At 38.5% G+C, this 17,970-nt stretch overlaps 2 protein-coding genes across 2 annotated transcripts; both read right to left on the bottom strand.

Annotated features, from left to right (window-relative positions):
- Positions 1-99: 99 nt before the first annotated feature.
- Positions 100-2,163, bottom strand: LOC113156540 (steroidogenic acute regulatory protein, mitochondrial). Its single transcript, XM_026351755.1, has 7 exons — positions 2,100-2,163; positions 1,895-2,002; positions 1,670-1,815; positions 1,356-1,514; positions 946-1,130; positions 731-824; positions 100-204 (listed from the first exon to the last, which is right to left on the bottom strand). The coding sequence occupies exons 1-7, from the start codon at positions 2,161-2,163 to the stop codon at positions 100-102; spliced, it is 861 nt and encodes a 286-aa protein (XP_026207540.1).
- A 7,560-nt stretch (positions 2,164-9,723) lies between these two features.
- tbata (thymus, brain and testes associated) lies at positions 9,724-14,215 on the bottom strand. Its single transcript, XM_026351674.1, has 9 exons — positions 14,184-14,215; positions 13,683-13,909; positions 12,481-12,651; positions 12,317-12,405; positions 12,049-12,198; positions 11,747-11,828; positions 11,444-11,588; positions 11,317-11,357; positions 9,724-10,647 (listed from the first exon to the last, which is right to left on the bottom strand). The coding sequence occupies exons 2-9, from the start codon at positions 13,873-13,875 to the stop codon at positions 10,595-10,597; spliced, it is 924 nt and encodes a 307-aa protein (XP_026207459.1). The 5' UTR covers positions 13,876-13,909; positions 14,184-14,215; the 3' UTR covers positions 9,724-10,594.
- Between the last annotated feature and the right edge of the window lie 3,755 nt (positions 14,216-17,970).

Here is a 17,970-nt window from a genome sequence, read left to right as displayed (position 1 = left end):
TTTTGCCCAGCAACCAAGCTGCCGCTGTCCCTCTGTCTTCCAGCCTTCCCCTGTGAGTGATGACAGGGTGGGTGCTGCTGCGGTGTGACACACGCTCAGTCAACCCAGGGTGGTGCCTGCTGCGAGACGTCTTCGGAGATGTCTGGCGAAATCCAGCTGTGCTCGGGGCAAAGCCTGATTGACAACGGACTTTGGCAGCCAGCCCTGACAACAAAGTTGTCTTTGTTAATTCCCTGAACTGTATTTTAGCAAATCAGACCAGCTAGACAGACTTGCTCTACAATAAATATGTGATAAGTCCCTTTAGACCACATTCAGTGTTAAAGTACTGTTTCTGGTTTATATACATAAATATAATTAAATGGTACTCCAACTGATTTTTATACTGCAGTTTAATGAAGGTTATGGGACTCAGTAAAGACATTTTTGGATGTAAAACCAGCATACTAAATTTCAACGTTGTGACGCCCCCATCAAAATGGTTTGTGTCTGCCAGGTACTATTTCTTAATAACATATTAAAGAGTGAACCCAGAACACAAATATTTAGAAGCTTCTCAAGAGGCTTTAAACTGCACATCAGTCCTATGCATTTTTTTCAATTAAATGAATAGTGAGCAGTATTTATTTTTTAGACTTATTCATACTTACTTATTATATAAATTGAAGGAGACTGGAGTCTGTAGCTGTCTAATGTTTACAAAATTGAAAATAAGAACACATGAATTTACCTTTGCATCCATATTAAGAAGCCATGTGAAGCGGCTTTTTCTTGGATCCTCATCCAGTGCCTGTATGATGATGCAGGTCGGTCCATCTTCAGCTCTGTAGACATGCAAACAAACATAAACTTCCATTTAAACTTGGATCAACTTCTACTTAATGTACCATATACAGTATAAACTGAAACCACTGATTATCTTTTCACATATAATGGTTCTCCTACCTCACATAACCTGGCTGAGGTGGAAAGGACTCCAGATGAACTGCTGCTCCTCCAAGGTAAATCCTGCATTTTTGCTTGCAGCTGTGTCTGACACTCAGGAAATCTCTTTGGCCAATCAGATTTCCTGCTGTCTCAGCTGAAACTTCATGAGTGACAATAGTTTCAGGTCCAACACGCTTCAGAACCTACAGCACAACACACATAAATATCAAATCAAATTTGTAAACACTGTGAACATGAATTTTTAATTTGTTGTAGTAAAACCATTGATCCAATAATGTGGGATAACATTTATTGCTGCATACTGTCTAACCGTGGGGCATGTGTGCAGTAGGTTACAGTTTTACAATTGATCAAGTATGCAATTATAAACTGCAGCCTCATGAATTGCTGAAAGGTCAGAAGCTCACTTTAATGTTCTGTATGCTCGGGTTCCACTCGTGCATCTCCTCCACTCTGACAAACAGGAGGTCGTAGAGCTCCTCCATGCTGGCCTCCAGCACTGCCTCTAGCCTGAAGACCTTCTTGGCCCCTGGCATCATTTTGCTGCAGATCACATCCCCGTTGCTCTAGAGAGAAGTAAGAAACAAACAGATGTATGTAATTGTAACACAGTGGCCGCTTAGGTTATTTTAGAGCTTGTGAAGTGGATACAAATGTTCTTCAGAGAGGTTGAGAGGCACTTTAATCAGGCAGGTTGCCACTTAAATCAATATGTTGTTACCTCTGTGATCTCGACTTTCCAGCCAACTTTGTCCTCCAACATACTCAGGGCCTTCCTCAATGCTTCTTGGCCATGATGTAAATAAAACAGATGATCTTCTCCTTCTGAAGAAACAGACACAGCATTTAAATCTTCAAGTGTAGGCTCTGCAAGACATTCTTGTTAGAGAACCTCCAGCTACACCTTGAAATAGCTAACACAGATATTAGAATGATGTGTTTTTACCGTTATACTTTAAACCTGCAGGTATTCTTGGGTGATGCTGGATCCGTCCCCATCTCTGCAGGTGTGTGATCTCCTGGCCTATCACTGCCATAGCTGTTCGTTGAAGTCCTGTGTGTTAACAGGTGCAGAAAAAGTAATAAATACATAAATACAAATTAAGGCTCAAAAAAGAAAAGTCCTGCCTGTCATGTCCCAGATTGTTTACCTGCCATATTTCTCAGATGTGGGTAGGAGATTCCACAGCAAAGCTTCACAACAGCAGACAGCATATTGTCTGTCTTCGGCAGTGACAGCAACATAACAGTGTGTGTCTCTGGTCTTTATATGCCGTATGAAGGACACATCCCGGAGATAAGGACAAGAGAAGAAGATAGGACGTGTTCTGAATTCTGTTATGAAGGCCACGCTTTAATAGAGGTGTAGTAATAAAACACAGCATTAGATGAAGAGCATAAAGGAAACAGTACAGTAAAAATAAAAGATGGAGGACTAGAAATATAATATACTGTAAAGCTACATGCTGTAGCATTAAGTGGATATTTATACACCACAAACTAGTATGACTGAAAATGTGGTCTATACTTTTTTAAATATTGACTAATAACGATGGTTTCTGAGTAATTGAATTATTCACTGTATGAAGCAAATAATTCTAAGCTACTTGAGAGCAGAGTGGTTAATATACTGCGAAATCACTGGTTCAGTAAGGTGAGATCAATATTTATTGAAGATGTGACAGAGAAACATTTTGATGAGTCTAGGAGAATTTTCATTAAGTGCAGGGCTCAGTGGAGAATCGACAGGAATCTACACCCTGGTGGTGGTGGAGTAAAATCAGCAGGTGGATAATGGAAACTTCCAGCTGGGAATCCCTGCAAATCCAGGAGGTCAAGGTCGAGATGGAGAGGAGGTAGCTTGTGCAATATGTCTGAAAGGCTGAAAGATGTCACCTAGAAACGTATTGGCTCCAGGAGCATATGTTGATGATGAGAAATGCACTGTACAGTTTACTTTAGACACAGTGGGAAAAGTAGAAGAGCAGAAAATAGAAAATCAACTTGTAATACAGCATATGTTATTAATTATACCTTTAGCACAAAGACTGAGCAGCTAGGAGAGCATTCGTGTTGTTATACTGTTACCGTCTGCAGCCTTTTGTCATGCACGTGCACTCCTGTAAACAAACAAACAACAAAAACAATTAAAAGTCTGATGAAATCCAAGCGACTTATGAGGACAGTGTGTAGGGTTCGCATACTAGCAATGGAATGACATCACCTCATCAATGCAGAAACAAAAACACAATCACACAATCAATCAAATTACCCCCTGAGGACGTCATTATTGTCAAAAACACGAAATACCAAATTCTATATATAGAGGCTATAATTTGTGGGCAACTGAGGTGACACTTCATACAACAAGCCCTTCGCTTCAATTGGCTGCTATTAAAGAATGCTTGTGAGGTCATAGGTCTCCAGGGACACGAGGGAATCTGGAGAAATTTCAGTTGATTTCGGCCAAAACCCTGAAATGTAACCCTGAAAGAAAACATAGATTGGAGCTGCTTCGTAAGGTCGACTGTCAGATTGATCAACCAGCTGTGGAAAATGGGAAAAGATGCAACTGTACTAACATTTGCTTTACAGAGGTCTAATTAGTCACTGGAGATATATGTTGTGGTGTGGGGAATTCATTGACTGAATCATAATGCACGCTTTTATTATTAAAAATACATAATTCTGATTCAGGTTTGGCAAGTCATTATTATTGATCATCTCTGTGGCACACACAGGCTTCTAAATGTTAATTATGGGTTACATGACTGCAGCAGATGAACTCTATTAGCCAAACATATCTCTCAGCACCAATTAGACCAAATATGTTAAGCAGATGTAAGATATATTGTAGACCGGGATCACACAAATTATGCAGACAGCGCCACTTGCACACTTGTGCCCGCATATGTTTGACATTAAAAATAAAAACACGGTGAAGTGCTAAAGGGGTTGTTGGTCCTCTCGAGCTGATTAGCTTTCCCTTTACATTCCCAGGATTCAATATGGTTATGCTCCCTCATGTGAACCCTTGCAGAAGTGAGGTCAATATGATATGCGTGAGTGGCTCAGAGATAGCAGAGGAAATATTCTCGCTATAGTTACAGTGTCTGTATGAATATTAATGACCTTTGGTCCAAAGGTTTGTGTTTATTATATATTATTTAATCAGTTCATTTTGCATTAATTGGTTTGTTTCTTCATTCAACCCACTATGAAAAGACCTCTTTCAGAATAAAAGCTTGCTGTAATGAGGTGTAATACAACAACACAACAGCCATTAACTATTAACCACTCATTCATTTAATCTGTGTTAAGTTTATGCTCACACTCACCACTAAACACAATATAATATCTTTTTTGTTCTATTTAGTTCCATTCATCCATGTATTCATCTATACATGCGGTCCTCTTGTACACTGCATTAGTTGTCAATAAAGGAAAAATCTAAATGAAAATCACAGAGCTGTGTGTGGGGTAAAACAAGTCAACAGTGAAAAACAAACAGTAGCATTGCACAGATACTGGGCTTAGTCAATACAACCATCTCTAATGTCTTACATGTCTAGTTCTTGTGAGAGCGGTGAAGCACAAACCCACAACAATAGTCAGTGACATCATCGATGACCTCTGTAGAGGAGGAGGGAAGATAATACGACCCATTATTTGAACAAGACTTCATCAGCAGAAATATATGAACCATAACCCAAAATGCAGGAAGTCTGGAATCTCTGCAATGATCTGAAGGTGAGAGTTGTCTGTGTGATTTATGACCTGTCAACATAATAAATCTTAATAAAACAACAGTGCATTGCTTCAGTCATTCAGGATTGTTTGACTTTCTCATTTATTTATTTTTTCATTCGAGATGTATCATGCAAGATATTACAATTTATGACTCATTTTCATTTTCAGGTTTCATTTATGTTTCCCCCTCTACAGTACCTCCACCTTCTCTCCTAAAGGGACACCGCCTTTCCCTCCTTCTGCGTGTCTGCGCGCCTATGTTTGCATGTGTCTGTGTGTAAGGGGGAGTCACTGACATATCTGTGAAATATTTGGTATAGGGCCCAGTGCCGCCCTCTCTGCCTTGCAGAAGTGTTGCTGATAAAGGACCAGGAAACAGCTGCCTCTTATCGCTTGGAGCCAACAGGTGTCCTTGTGAGAAGGATTTGTGACGTAAATGCTGAACTTCACCTGCTGACCAGGCCAGTCGACCTCAAACTGCGGTCACGCCACGAGGGAAGAGGAATAAGAGTGGCTTGTTTACAAGCAGCAAAGAAAGAGGGAGAAGTTCGTTTGATCACAAATGTCTGGTTCTGTGGATCCTTTGGAGACATAAAATCTGGCTTTTGGAGCTTCGGGATGACATGAAGACAGATGTTCACACCAGATGTTCTCAGAATGTGTTACATCTACTTAGAGTCTACTCATACAAAAGCAGTGAAAAGGATTGTGAGACCGTTTTTTACGTTTACTGAGAACTTTCATCAGGATGCTGGACATTATGTGTGTGCGCTGTCTTAATGCTCATTCCATTAGCAGCAAAGACATCGCATAACACATTCTTTATTCAGTTATTCTCTGATTAACAGCAAGTTCACACACACACCCACGCACACGTCAAGGAAGAACGCAATATTAAAGCATAAGTAAGCCACAAAAGGAACCATTAATGACGACGCAATATCAACGAGAAGTTTTAAAGGTTACTGTTGACGCCATGTGTGTGCGTGTGTGCGCGTGTGGGTAATAACAACAGGTGTATTTCTCAGTAGAAGCCTATTTGTTCATTTAGCTTCCACTTCATACACATTCGTTTTTCTTATGCCAGATATGAATTGTTCTGTGAAAAACATGCACATATTATATTCCTTCTGTGTTCGTGACAACAATGGTATTGTTTGTCCTGCCACGTACTGATTCAATATACATAACTGCACCACAAAGGAGGATTAAAGCTCAAAACATCATCTGTGCAGTGTTTTGTACTCGTCCTAGAAAGTGTTGATAAATTTCATTAGAGCAGTGGAAACTTTGACCCGTTGGTGTTAACAGAGCAGGAAAATCAGGGAACCACTAATGCCACATTAGCATTGATGCTCTGGAGCATCGTAGTCATGAATGGAATTTATAGTACTCCATTAAATAGTGCTCAGATATTTCAATCACACCACAGTGGTGGACGAATCAACATCATCAGAACATAAATATCGTTTGCCCAAATGTACATTTTGTTTACATGCTTGTTAAACTTCACTATCACACAGTACAAATACTTTAATCAGTGATGATAAAATGTACATCTTGGTCTGAATATGTTTGCTAATTGAATCATTTAATCTCTGTAAGTGACTTTTTTCAGGCCTAAATGTTTAGTTCATTAGAATGTAATTGTGGGAATATTTAATTATGCAATTGATAATCTGATTGTATACTCATAACACTGTGTGGGAATTTGGGATGTGGTTCATTATACTAGTCTAATTTATGAATTCATTTTCTAAATTGAATAACGAGTAGCTGCAGCTACAGCCTAGCCTTTCTTCAGGCCCTTGTCAAAAACAGTGGTTCCCTGTCCAAGTCACACAGCACATTCATTTTAAGCTTTATCAATACTCACAATCAAGGGCTTTTTAGAAACAGTCAAAGCAGGACAATGTTTTCATTGATGAATTGATGATGCCATCTGTGAAAAGCCAGTTTAGTAATAGCTCAAATTAAAATTTTCTCTAATATGTTTTTCTTTTAGGACATTTATTCAAGCAGGAAACTGTGTTGTTTCTTGTGTTTCAAATCAGTGTAGACACAGTATTTGTCTGGATTAAACCATTTGCCTAACTCTAAACTTGATGTATTGCCAACAAATAGATATAACAGCGAAGCACTGCCAACTCCACATCAGTAGCACACTGGATCTGGAGTTGGTAGCGCCTCATCGCACACTGCGAGTGGAGCAGCTTGAAGGTGCTGCTCAGGGTACTCATAAGATGACCATGCTGTAAATATCTATATAAGTAGATATTATAGGGATCCCTACCCACCATCCATCCTGATCTATGGTTTGTGTGCAGTACAAACATGTGGTGCTTTCTTCACTGAAACAAACACCGCCTGGGAGCAAAACTGAGGCAGCAATTATGTTTTCCATCATACCAGAATGAGAAAACAAATTGGTACCATATAACCTTTTAGAACGCTCGGTTTCACATTAGGTGCATGACTGTGGACTGTGAAAACACAGGTCCGTGTGTGCAGACATGTAGTCTGCTGTTCTGCCTCATCTGTTGCACCCTGAGCCTTGTCATAGCCGACCACTGCACTGTTACACAACTATTAATATGGAGCAGAGCGATTCAAAGGACCTCTAATTTGTACCAAATGACCCCTTTAGTTGAGCACAGGAGGATCACCTCTCTCTCTGTAGTTCAGGCACACTCCAGGACACTCAGCTCTAATTTGCACCAGGAATCATCAGGATATCTGTAATTATGTCTGTGTCTATATCAGTGATAAAATGTCAAGGTCCTTGGTCTTTCATCTGAACAATGGGCATGACAGAGGCCAAAATGACTGATTCATTTATAAGTGCTCTGACATTTAAGTCTTTTCACACCTTGCTCATAATGCAAATAACTCTGTGACTCTGGGGGTAAATGTGGTCTCCAGTATTATGGGGAGTAATGATCAGGATCCTACTTTCATTACCATATGCATCATGTTAGGCTACATCTGTCATTGTTATCTCTGTCCTTTAATATTTACATTTCTTTCACTAAGACCTGCCATCTCCCATCATTTAGCTTCATTATGAGCTTATTGTATTATAGCGTTTGCCTTATTACAGTCAAAGCCTGTAATCCCAAATGCAATTAAAGGCAATTTGCAAATAAACTGCTGTTTTCTATGTTTTGTTCAGCTTCAATTGTTATATTTTTAATTTCATGTATTTTTCTATTTTCTCTCTATTATTGTTGAGTTTACAGTAGATTTACATTCTGTGTGACTTGTTTTAATCTATTTATACAATTATGTTTTGAAGTTAATTGTATCATCCTCGTATATGACACCAAGATTCATTTTACATTCAGGCACATCTGTATTGCATGCTTAGTGCTAAATTGACCTATAATGCAGCCATTTTCCAAGGTTTTGACACTACGGTGCTCACTGTCTTAACTGGCGTTTTGCATATGGCATTTGCAGAAAATAAGAAAGAAGGTTTAATTAAATAACTAGGGAGATTTTTTTATTCTGTATTGATCTGGAGGCCAGTGAAGTGATTCAAGTATTGTAGTAATGTAATGATGTTTTCTAGCAGGAATATGACAGAAACACTCGCTATAGGTGTTCAGAAACAGAAACAGAGCACACTCACATTTAGATTGACTGTCTCTACAGTACAGTCGCCCTGTCTTGAGTGGGAGCTCCAGTACAAGAACAGATACTGTAACTTCAAAAGCTTATTGCTGGTTTAAAAGCAATTGATGGCTCCCCATATATTGCTGACCTGCTCACTGACTACAGTCCAACCAAACCACTCAGATGATCTGCTAGTCATCCTTTGACTGCACCCAGGTCTTCAAGCGTTTGGTTACTTAGATCCCGTTCTCTGGAATAACCTATTGAATGATCTGAGATGAGTTAGTACTGTCTCCGTAGTCAAAGAACGCTTAAAATGTTTCTATTTGACCAGGAATATGGTTGATATATATATATATATCTCCTACCTTAGGAGTCAAAGCCCCCAGTGCTCCTACCACTACTAGGACCACTTTGACTTTCACTCACCACATCCTCTCCAGTCAGGCCTGCTTTCAGTTCTTGGTACTTCTGCAGCTTCTCATACTCCTTCTTGATGTTGCTGTCACTTGGAACTACTATTTCTGTCTCCACATAGTCAGTGTATGCTGTTGATGTCTGCATCTTGCATACTGTCTGTTTTTATGCTGGTGTGAAACATCTTGGATTGTCACTGTGGATGAAAAGTCCTACTGTGTATAAATAAAACTAACTTGACTTGACTGGTAAAAAAACTCCAACAACAGAGTTTAAACATGAAAAAATTCCTATCAGACAAACCCCTTTACAGTACTATTTGCACAAAGATCTATTTATGTTCCAAGCGTTCCCCTCACACAGATAAAACATCCACGTTATAAATATTAAAACTGATTTGAATTGACTTCATCACCTCTCTCACACAGCGAGATGGAGTTGGTGATGAGATTGTTTGCACTAGGGACCCATTGTATGTCCAACTGTTTTTTTTTTTTTTATTTCTCTGCAGAAATAGAAAATATAATCCTCACAGTGCCTGGGTCCAGGTAGTTGTACCATGGTTGCGAAGGTAAACCATTTTTATTATTTAGCTTGCGTTGGCTCAATGTTAAGTTTCCTGTGCAAACAACTTCATCTGTCCATCTAAATTACTCACATGAAGAGCTACAACTGTCCTAGGCTTGGTGTGAGCCACAGCCAACTGCTGTTTGTCCGTGATAAATAGTCTGATATGACTTGTGAAATGTCTTCCTGCTGAGCTCAGTGGAACAAATTTGCCACTTGAATGTGATTAGCATTATTATTCATAATGGATGTAAAATAATAAAACTCTTTAGGAAACAATTTTTAATTCAATGCGACACCACTTTATTAGCTTCTTGGAAAAGGAAATTAAGGGAAAAGCGAGTGATTTCCAAAAATCTATATCATCAACATTTATTCAATGAAATGTTTTGTTATTTGAAACACGTCATGCAACGTCATTTTTTTCTAATGAATTCAATATCTTGAGTTGATGTTTTCCTTCGTTTGATTTGCTGATTTCCTTTCTTTAAAGAAGAAGTTATTAGCTGTACTTTGATGAAACATTAATCATACTATGGCATTATCAGGGAGATGTGCTTCTTTTTAGAGGTCTTTTCTAAATCTTAAGTGTTACCTATAAGAATAACATAATAAAAATAAATAGAAGTTTGCCTGTGTGTCATTATCTCTTTACAAAGGAAAGATACTAATATGATTAATTAGCTGCACTGCCAAAGGCACAAGATGGTATCACTTTGCACATCAAAGTCTGTTTCTGCCATGTGTAAAATGAAATGTGTGAAATCTTTGTGTGAAAGTGTTGTCATTTCAGTCGCCTCTGGATCAAACTGAAAAATCTGTGCGTGTGGAGTTTGAGCTACATAACGTCTGGTTAGAGGCACATGGTTTTGAAAATGAAGAAATTGTCTTGTTTCTCTCTTAATCTGCATTAAGTTTGATCAGTTTTTAAAACTTGTCATGAATCTTGCAATGAGTGCAATGCTAAATAAGTACAGTACTCAAAATATATTTTGTTATAGAACATTAAATAGTCATAATGATGAAGTACACAACAATCAAATCAGACTTAGGAGTGTCACAAAATCACCACATTCTGATATTACCTTTTTAACCAAGTCCTGTCTACGTTTAAAAAACACAAAATAAAAATTTGGAATCTGAAATAACCAAAACTATTCTACTAGCTGTTATAGAGTTATGTTAATGTAAGATCTGTCAACTAAATACGCTTGGAAAATAAGAATCTTCAATCAATCTTATAATCATGAGAATAATCAAGACACCGTGTCAGCCCTGCGAGACTCGGAGTTGACTATCATGAAGATAGTTCTGTGTGGATTTCAAGGACTTCTGCATCTCCAATCCTCTCTAAAAAGAAAAGAACAAGAAGAATATTCACATGAAATTCACGTCAGTTTGATTCAGAAAACAAAGTTTTCTGGAGAAATTACATAAGGAGGTCACACAGTTGTTAACTCTGAATATCTGGTTCCTCCTTACACCTGTTGTACAAGGGGTACAATGCAGAAGACTACTGCGCTGGCTTTTTAAAACTATTGCTTTGACAGTATCATTACTGCAACATGCAAACCATAAATATACACGAAAAACAATATTCTTTGCCTAGCTAGATGCATATGCCAAGATTAGATGATCCTAAACACCCAAGACAGTTTTGTGTAAGGTACTTTTTCTTTAAAGGGTCTAGTAAATATTATATTGGTCTTGAGAATAATTCAAAAAGGTCACAAAGAACAAACTAAGACATATTCACTGAAGGAAAAATAAGCACATATCAAAAAAGAACACTGCAGATGGCAGATTTTAATGACTTCCAGGACCTCCTTCTGTGCTGTTAAAAAAAAACTGATGCCAAATAAAAATGTATGCTCTATCATAGCAGGGAGCTGTGATTCAACGTTGAACATATGGTAGGTTTAGCATAAGTGAAGTGTGAAGGGTAAGGGAGGACACCTGGTACAAGCCAGAAGAAAGGAGTGGTACAAAAACAAACAGGGTAGTGAACTATTTAGTTACCTGGTTTGTCATCACTCATAGTTTGGTTTGCTACACATGAGCTGTGGAGAAATAGACAATGTTAAAAAGCAATTAGAATAAGTTATTTCTAAACAGAAGACAGAAATCAAATCGAGTCCACTCTGACCTTGTTCTCTGTGGTTTTCTCCACAACTGGTTGGGAGATGCACCAGGATGAAAAGCCTGGAGCTGCTGGAGGTTCTGCTGCTGATGTCCTGAGAGGTCGACACCCTCCAGAGCTTGTTTGATCATCCCCATCACCAGGTCCTTCTCTGTGGGTATGTGACATAATATCAGGAAAATATGTCAATGATTTGAATTTACTTTAAACATTATGCTGCACATGAACTCACAGATCACCGATAATGATGGTTTATAATTAGTGGTAGGTGGTAGCTTACACACAACTTCAGTTTCTGTAAGTTTATACCTCTTTGGCCTGAAAGTAAAAGCCACTGCCGGACTGTGGAGAGAGAATCTGTCTGCAGGATCTGACAAAGAAGCTCCAACACCTGACAAAAGAGCAGGGAAGCATCACAACAGTTGCAAATTATTTGAGTTATTATATTTATTAGTGAATCATTCAAGATACCTGCTGTGGAGTATTTTTAAAAAACAACCTTGGGTAGAAGCAAAACTCGAATTTTTTAAGCTACATGGCATTTCTTTCTGATCTTTCTTGATTAAATACCACGTGTGGAGGATATCAAGACCAGCAGATGCGTAGCTCACCATGAGTTCTTGATCATGAAAGGGCTGAGGATATGCCATGCGCTGGGAAACGGATCGACGCTGGTAAGACTTGGTGGAGGGAGGAATGATTCTCCCGGTTTCTGCTGAATATTGGGTCTTTCGACGAACTAATTCTTCTACAGGTTGATCCTGGAACACAATGAGATAGATAAATAGACATGCAATAAAAAGTAAAACAGTAGCCAAGAGTGAAGCTTACTATGTGCCTTAGACATACAGTATTCAGATTACAGCAAAAAGCACACACCTCTTTATTTTCCTTTTGTGCTTGAGAAGACAAATTGACTTTTGCAGCAAGTTCTTTAAGTTCGTCTCTCCAGGCTTCTGAAAACAGTGCTGGGAAAAAAAAAAAAAAATGTTATGTTTATTCTTAAACTTTAAAGGGCAGAGCTTCAGTGATGTAATACATACCAGATTTGTTTTTGATGCTACTGACTCCATTAAGACTCTGAGTAAGTGGAAAAGCAAAAGATGGGTCAGCTGCTTTCCTGAGCACATGGCCCTTGAGAAGTGGATGAGGAAATACCGATGAAGTGACATACCAGTCATCCCGCACACTACAAACAGGTCTGCCATTGAGTCCTGTGGGAGATAGAAAGGCACAAAATTCTCAGTTCACGCACACGTCAAGAGCTCCAGAAATGTGGTACAATTAAAGAAACACTGAACAAGTGAAACCAATGCGTTGTTGTTGTTGTTGTTGTTGTTTTATTTTTTCCATATTGCAGACATCTCTTTCATGTGTTATATTGCTATTCCAGGTTTCCATACGTCTGCTCATTAAATATTTAACTTGCAAATGATCTCAGGAATGAGATGCTTCCACATTCACGGTCAGAGTTATGACCTTGTACAGCAAACTGCTCTATTCTGAAAGCAAAGTGGGAGATTTGAAACTAAATGAATACATTAGATGTAATTTGCTCTGACAATAAATCAATGGCGGTGAGCCTTAACAACTACATAACTGGACTGTTGTCATTTAGTGCATCTCAAGTAGACAGTTTATGATAATCAATACTATTTGGGGCACTCTTCAAAATAATATATTAACCTAATGCATGCAGAGCAACAGTGGACATTACATTGGTTCATGAGTTGCTAAATGGCAGAAATATATCTATTTTTTAACTCAAACTAGCAATGTAGCTATGGGGGTTGTAATGCCAGTATGCTGGACACACTTTCTGTCGTCAGTCTACCACTTGGGCCATAGTGGATCATTTAATATTCAGCAGACGTTCATGATCCCTAGATAATGCATTCTAGAGACTCTGTGACTTAAACATAGATGTCTTAAGCAGATTTCCAAGGTGCCCAGAGGCTAAATAAAAGTTTGGCAATGTGTCCTAATAATTCTCTAGTGCAACCAGCAGGTTGACATTTTCAGTTGTAGTTGAAATAGCTCAGCTACTAAAACAATAGACTCTAAATGAGATAACATTGCTAAGACAACAAACAAATACTAGGCTATTAAATTTATCCTCTTTTAATAATGTTAAAACAAAGGTTCAGAACACAGAGAAGTGCATGATAAGGTTCAACTTTCAAATGTAAAAACATTTATGAACACATGAAGTTACTGAAGGCAGCATGAAGGCTGAGCGTCTCACCTTGAATGTGCCTCACCCTGTTAGGATGAGGGTTGTGCCGGGAGAAGAACGAGTGGTGACTCAAAGAACCAAAGCGCGGACTGCTTTTAGTCAGCATGTTGGTAAATTCGGTGGTGAATGGCACCTGTTTAGTTTGAATGCTCCTCGACTCTCCTGTCGTCCGCCGGGAGTCTTGATTGTGTTCTATCGACATATCTGAATACAACAACTGGAAGTTTTGTCAAAATCTGAAAGAATAAAAGAAACAGCTGAAAGTAAATATTCATTAAGAAGTCATATGAATAGAAACATGGATAATTAATATTCAAAGCTGTTGTGACTGCAAAGTTATAACCAACTGTTAAAAACTAAATCCTGACAACAGGAAGGACAAAGAAAGAAAACTGAAACTTAGTTAAAGTTAAGTTTGCAATTTGACCAAACAATCTGTGGCTTGTGTTCTAGAGGATCACATAAATATTTCCATACAGATGAAAATATAATTTTGAAGAACAGCTTTACCTCTGGAAGCAGCGTCCAGCTCAACAGCGTTGGTACTTAATGTTCTGTGTTCCCTTTGTTGCTAAGAAACCTCCACTAAACAAGAAACAATGGCATGTATGCACAACGGATGACTGACGTCGTGCATGTTATGCAGAAGGGATTTGGACAGATTCTCATGGACAAACAGCCAGATATGTACTGTTTTGTGACGGTAAAGAAGTGCCGACTACACTGCAGCTTTCTATTTGTTACTTGAAACCTTCTGACATTTGTGCATTTACTCTGGCTGCATTACAGAGAGCACTGCGCTTTACTTTTATCTGGTGTTCAATTTTGGCATCTTTTGAGAAGGAACGCTATCTTTAAAAACTAATTAAGAAAGAAAGAAATAAAACAAAGCAGCTTTTTCAGCCCTATTAGTGTCTCTTCCTTTTAGGATGCAGAGACAGCCTTGTCGGTTTGTCTACTTCTAGAAATAACTATATAACTAATAGGTAAAGACATCCCTCCTTGAAAAACTAATAAAGCTTTTTCAACACAAAAACAAACACTGAACCCTTCACCAATAAATAATAAAGATAATAATATATAATAAATAATAAAGTTTTTTTGTTGTTTTGTTGCTGGTATTACACTTTGCTATATTTCCTCTTGTTGAAACAAGAAATGTGAGACTGTTTATGATTATTAGGCATGTTTGTATTCTAGTGAAACATTTTTTAAGAAACACTGATGTAACACCAAACTGTAAAATCATTTCATTTGTGATATGCGTTATAGTCTGATACGCAAGGTAATTAGGCAACTAGCATATTTTCTCTCTGAAACAGAACAGAACAAGTATGTTTCTTCTTTTCTTAAAAAGAGATTTGTAATCTATGATGAAACTGTATCTGTTCAATAATAAAAACGACCTTGAGAAAATGAACTTACATAATAATGATATAAACAGTGTAGTTTGACAGTGAGGAGAGAGTAGAAAGCAGCTTCACTTATGCCTAATGTATTCATTGCAGAAAGACAGCAGAAAGACAGCTGGTGCAGCTGATAACAGTGACAGCTATTTTAGTCGCTGGCTGACATCCAGCATGTTATGAGTTAGAGAGTTAGAAAATTGGGTTGTCCTGAGGACAATTGATAGGTCAAAACATTCATTTAACATGAATATTGAGCTTCCATATGACTACGTGACTATGCCTTTCTCTTTGCACTGTCCCTTTACCAATACGGTAGGTACCCGTATGGCAAAGACAAGTCTTCGGACTGGAGGTGACTCTGAGAAGCGCGTCAGCCTTTTTGTTTCCCTCTCTCTCATTGGAGCTATTCCTGGGAATCAGTCAGTTAGGCTGTGGTGATTATGCAGATCCATTCTCCCCAACTCACAGGGGAAATATGATAAAATATCTGTAACCCAATCTCACAGTACAAACAGCATTTAGATGAGCTCCACTGAACACAGATAATGAGCAGAAAATGAATTCAAATGCAGATAAATGTCAATTTATTTGAGAATGTTAAAAAGAATTATTTGTGATACACCAGACCACATATTTAGTCTTGTCCTGTAAACACAAGATAATAGCAGCATTTCAGTAAAGCCAACAGATTATTTTACTTGGGCTCTTTTGTTTATGGGATTAAAGTCAACCTCACTGACAAGGAAAGTGCAGCGTCACCATTTCTTTATAGTGGAGGGAAAAAAAGGAAAAACACAGCGTGAACTGTTTCAGGCACCACAGGTGTGGACCTTCATCAACAAAAGACTTGCTCACAAATGCTGTTTACCCATGTCTGCAATTCACCATTAAAGGTGAACAACAACACTTTTAAAATGGCAGAAATGTTGAGGTTTTATTTCAGATTGTTTGAATAAAACTGGCTGCACAAAGTTAAAGCATGCATTGTTCAAAGGAGGGAATATGTCTTGAGATATTTTAAGTCTGCTTATTCACTTCTTTACACAGGGTCTGGATGGAAAAAAATCAATTTAAGATTGGTAAGTACAGTACAGAGCTTGGTCTACAGAAATACACCTACCACCCCCTCTAAAGCTCACTCTCTAACCCATGGACAAAACAAGCATGTAAAGTAACAACTTGCTGTTTTAAAGGGTCTGCGACTGTGTCTCTGTATGTAACAGCTGGTGGCAGTCGCTTCCTGGAGGTTTGAGGTTGCCAGGTAACTAAAGGAATAAAAGAGAGACAGATAAACCTGTGTTTGTCACAAAATACGACAATACAAAATTGGGTCACAACTTCCTTTACTATCAAAATGAAACAGCACCTCAGTTACAGTCTTTGTACCTTTCTTTTAAAATTCATCAAAAAGTACAGCTTTGAGTAGAAGACGATTATTTATTTATTTGTTTTTGACTTTATCCTGGAGACACATAGTCTGTGGTTAGAAAAAGGGGTAACGGTTTAACCTATCATTAGGTCAAAGAAGGTCCTCAGATCATGCATTGTAAATCTGCAGGACCCCACAATAAGACATGCCCTTTCTGTCACGCACAGCACAACCAATTATTCCATAAACGCATCACAGTACACAGTACATCAGTGACCAAAGTACCTGTCACCAGCATTATCTCTGTTCAGTGAGCACATCTCCAGAGTCATTAGTATCACCCTAACTTAATCTATCAAACAGACCAGTCACGCTTAAACCACAATGGCCACTTGTTAGCAGAAAGCACACATTGGCCTATCTCTAGTTAGATTATAGGGAGATAAAAGCATAAGCATCAGAAATTGCTCCTGGCATAAAACCACATCCAGCACTTTCCTCCAGCTAAGCTATCTACACTTTCTCATTTCAATCACTGACCCTACTCCACCTGAGAGACTGCCTCTACACATCTACAAGCCTTGTTAAGGCTCTTAAAACCCTCTACAACGCGTTTCCTCCTCTCAGTGGCTTTTGCATCTAGTAGCCTACAATGACCTGCAAGGTTCATGTTCCTACTCAAAACCGTAAGCAGTAAAACGTGAGATTTTGTGGTTTTAGACGGTGTGTCTGCAGAGGAAATACTTTGTGTGTTCTGCAGAAAAGCAAAACAAAAAGAGATACAGACATGGTAGCTTTTAACTGCCTGGATCCTACTATCATACAACTCTGGTTACAGGTTTCTCAGAAAAATGGAGCATTCAAAACCCACATAATAACTTTAAATGTAGACTTTAGGACTCAGGATTAAAGTCCACAAAAGCATGTATTTACAACAATGAACTTTATCACAAACACAAGCTGGCTGAATGGACTCATCAGCTAATTTGTCAGTTGTCAGAAAACACGTGTACTAAGTGGATCACATCTTTACTGTGTCCTGTCATGATCAAAATCACAAAGTAGGCAGATGAGGCGTCTGCTTAATGTGCTTTTGCTTGGTCCCCTGAATGATGTCTTGCATCTAAACATTTTCCTGCTATAGACACAAGCGTTTTTTATGATTGCCTCAGTCCAATCCATTCTCTTATCTTTTAACTACAGTTACAAGATACCATGCAGTGCATGGTACGCAATTAAATTTCAAATTAGTGTCAAGTTAAGTCAGCTTAAACTGTGTGCACACCACAGCCGGATATCAAGGATGTCAGACGGATGAGGACCAAAGGTTCCTGCTATCTGGGATGCTTCGCTTCCTGGCTGCTAGTTTTCAGTGTCACACTTTCACCAACATGGAAGGATTTTTAATTCCCTTAAGATAAAAAAACAAATGTCAATTTTCTACAAAAACATAATCACAGAGATTGATGGCAGTAGTGCACAGGTCTGTGTCTTGGTGTTACACTGATAAAAGTGTTGG

Source organism: Anabas testudineus, chromosome 19 (assembly GCF_900324465.2).
Source record: "Anabas testudineus chromosome 19, fAnaTes1.2, whole genome shotgun sequence".
NCBI lineage: Eukaryota > Metazoa > Chordata > Actinopteri > Anabantiformes > Anabantidae > Anabas > Anabas testudineus.
The sequence above is the reverse complement of the archived record's forward strand: the minus strand, read 5'-3'. Positions and strand labels throughout refer to the sequence as shown.

What these genes read in the sequence shown, in the direction of transcription:
- LOC113156540 (XM_026351755.1), bottom strand. Translation starts at nt 2,163, where the DNA reads ATGCTGTCTGCTGTTGTGAAGCTTTGCTGTGGAATCTCCTACCCACAT. An exon ending in TGCAGGTTTAAAGTATAACG is followed by an intron (nt 1,816 to 1,894) that starts GTAAAAACACAT and finishes AATGTCTTGCAG; the next exon opens with AGCCTACACTTGAAGATTTA. An exon ending in CGAGCATACAGAACATTAAA is followed by an intron (nt 1,131 to 1,355) that starts GTGAGCTTCTGA and finishes GTTGTGCTGTAG; the next exon opens with GTTCTGAAGCGTGTTGGACC.
- tbata (XM_026351674.1), bottom strand. Translation starts at nt 13,875, where the DNA reads ATGTCGATAGAACACAATCAAGACTCCCGGCGGACGACAGGAGAGTCG. An exon ending in TTTACTTTCAGGCCAAAGAG is followed by an intron (nt 11,589 to 11,746) that starts GTATAAACTTAC and finishes ACATACCCACAG; the next exon opens with AGAAGGACCTGGTGATGGGG. An exon ending in AGAAAACCACAGAGAACAAG is followed by an intron (nt 11,358 to 11,443) that starts GTCAGAGTGGAC and finishes ATTTCTCCACAG; the next exon opens with CTCATGTGTAGCAAACCAAA.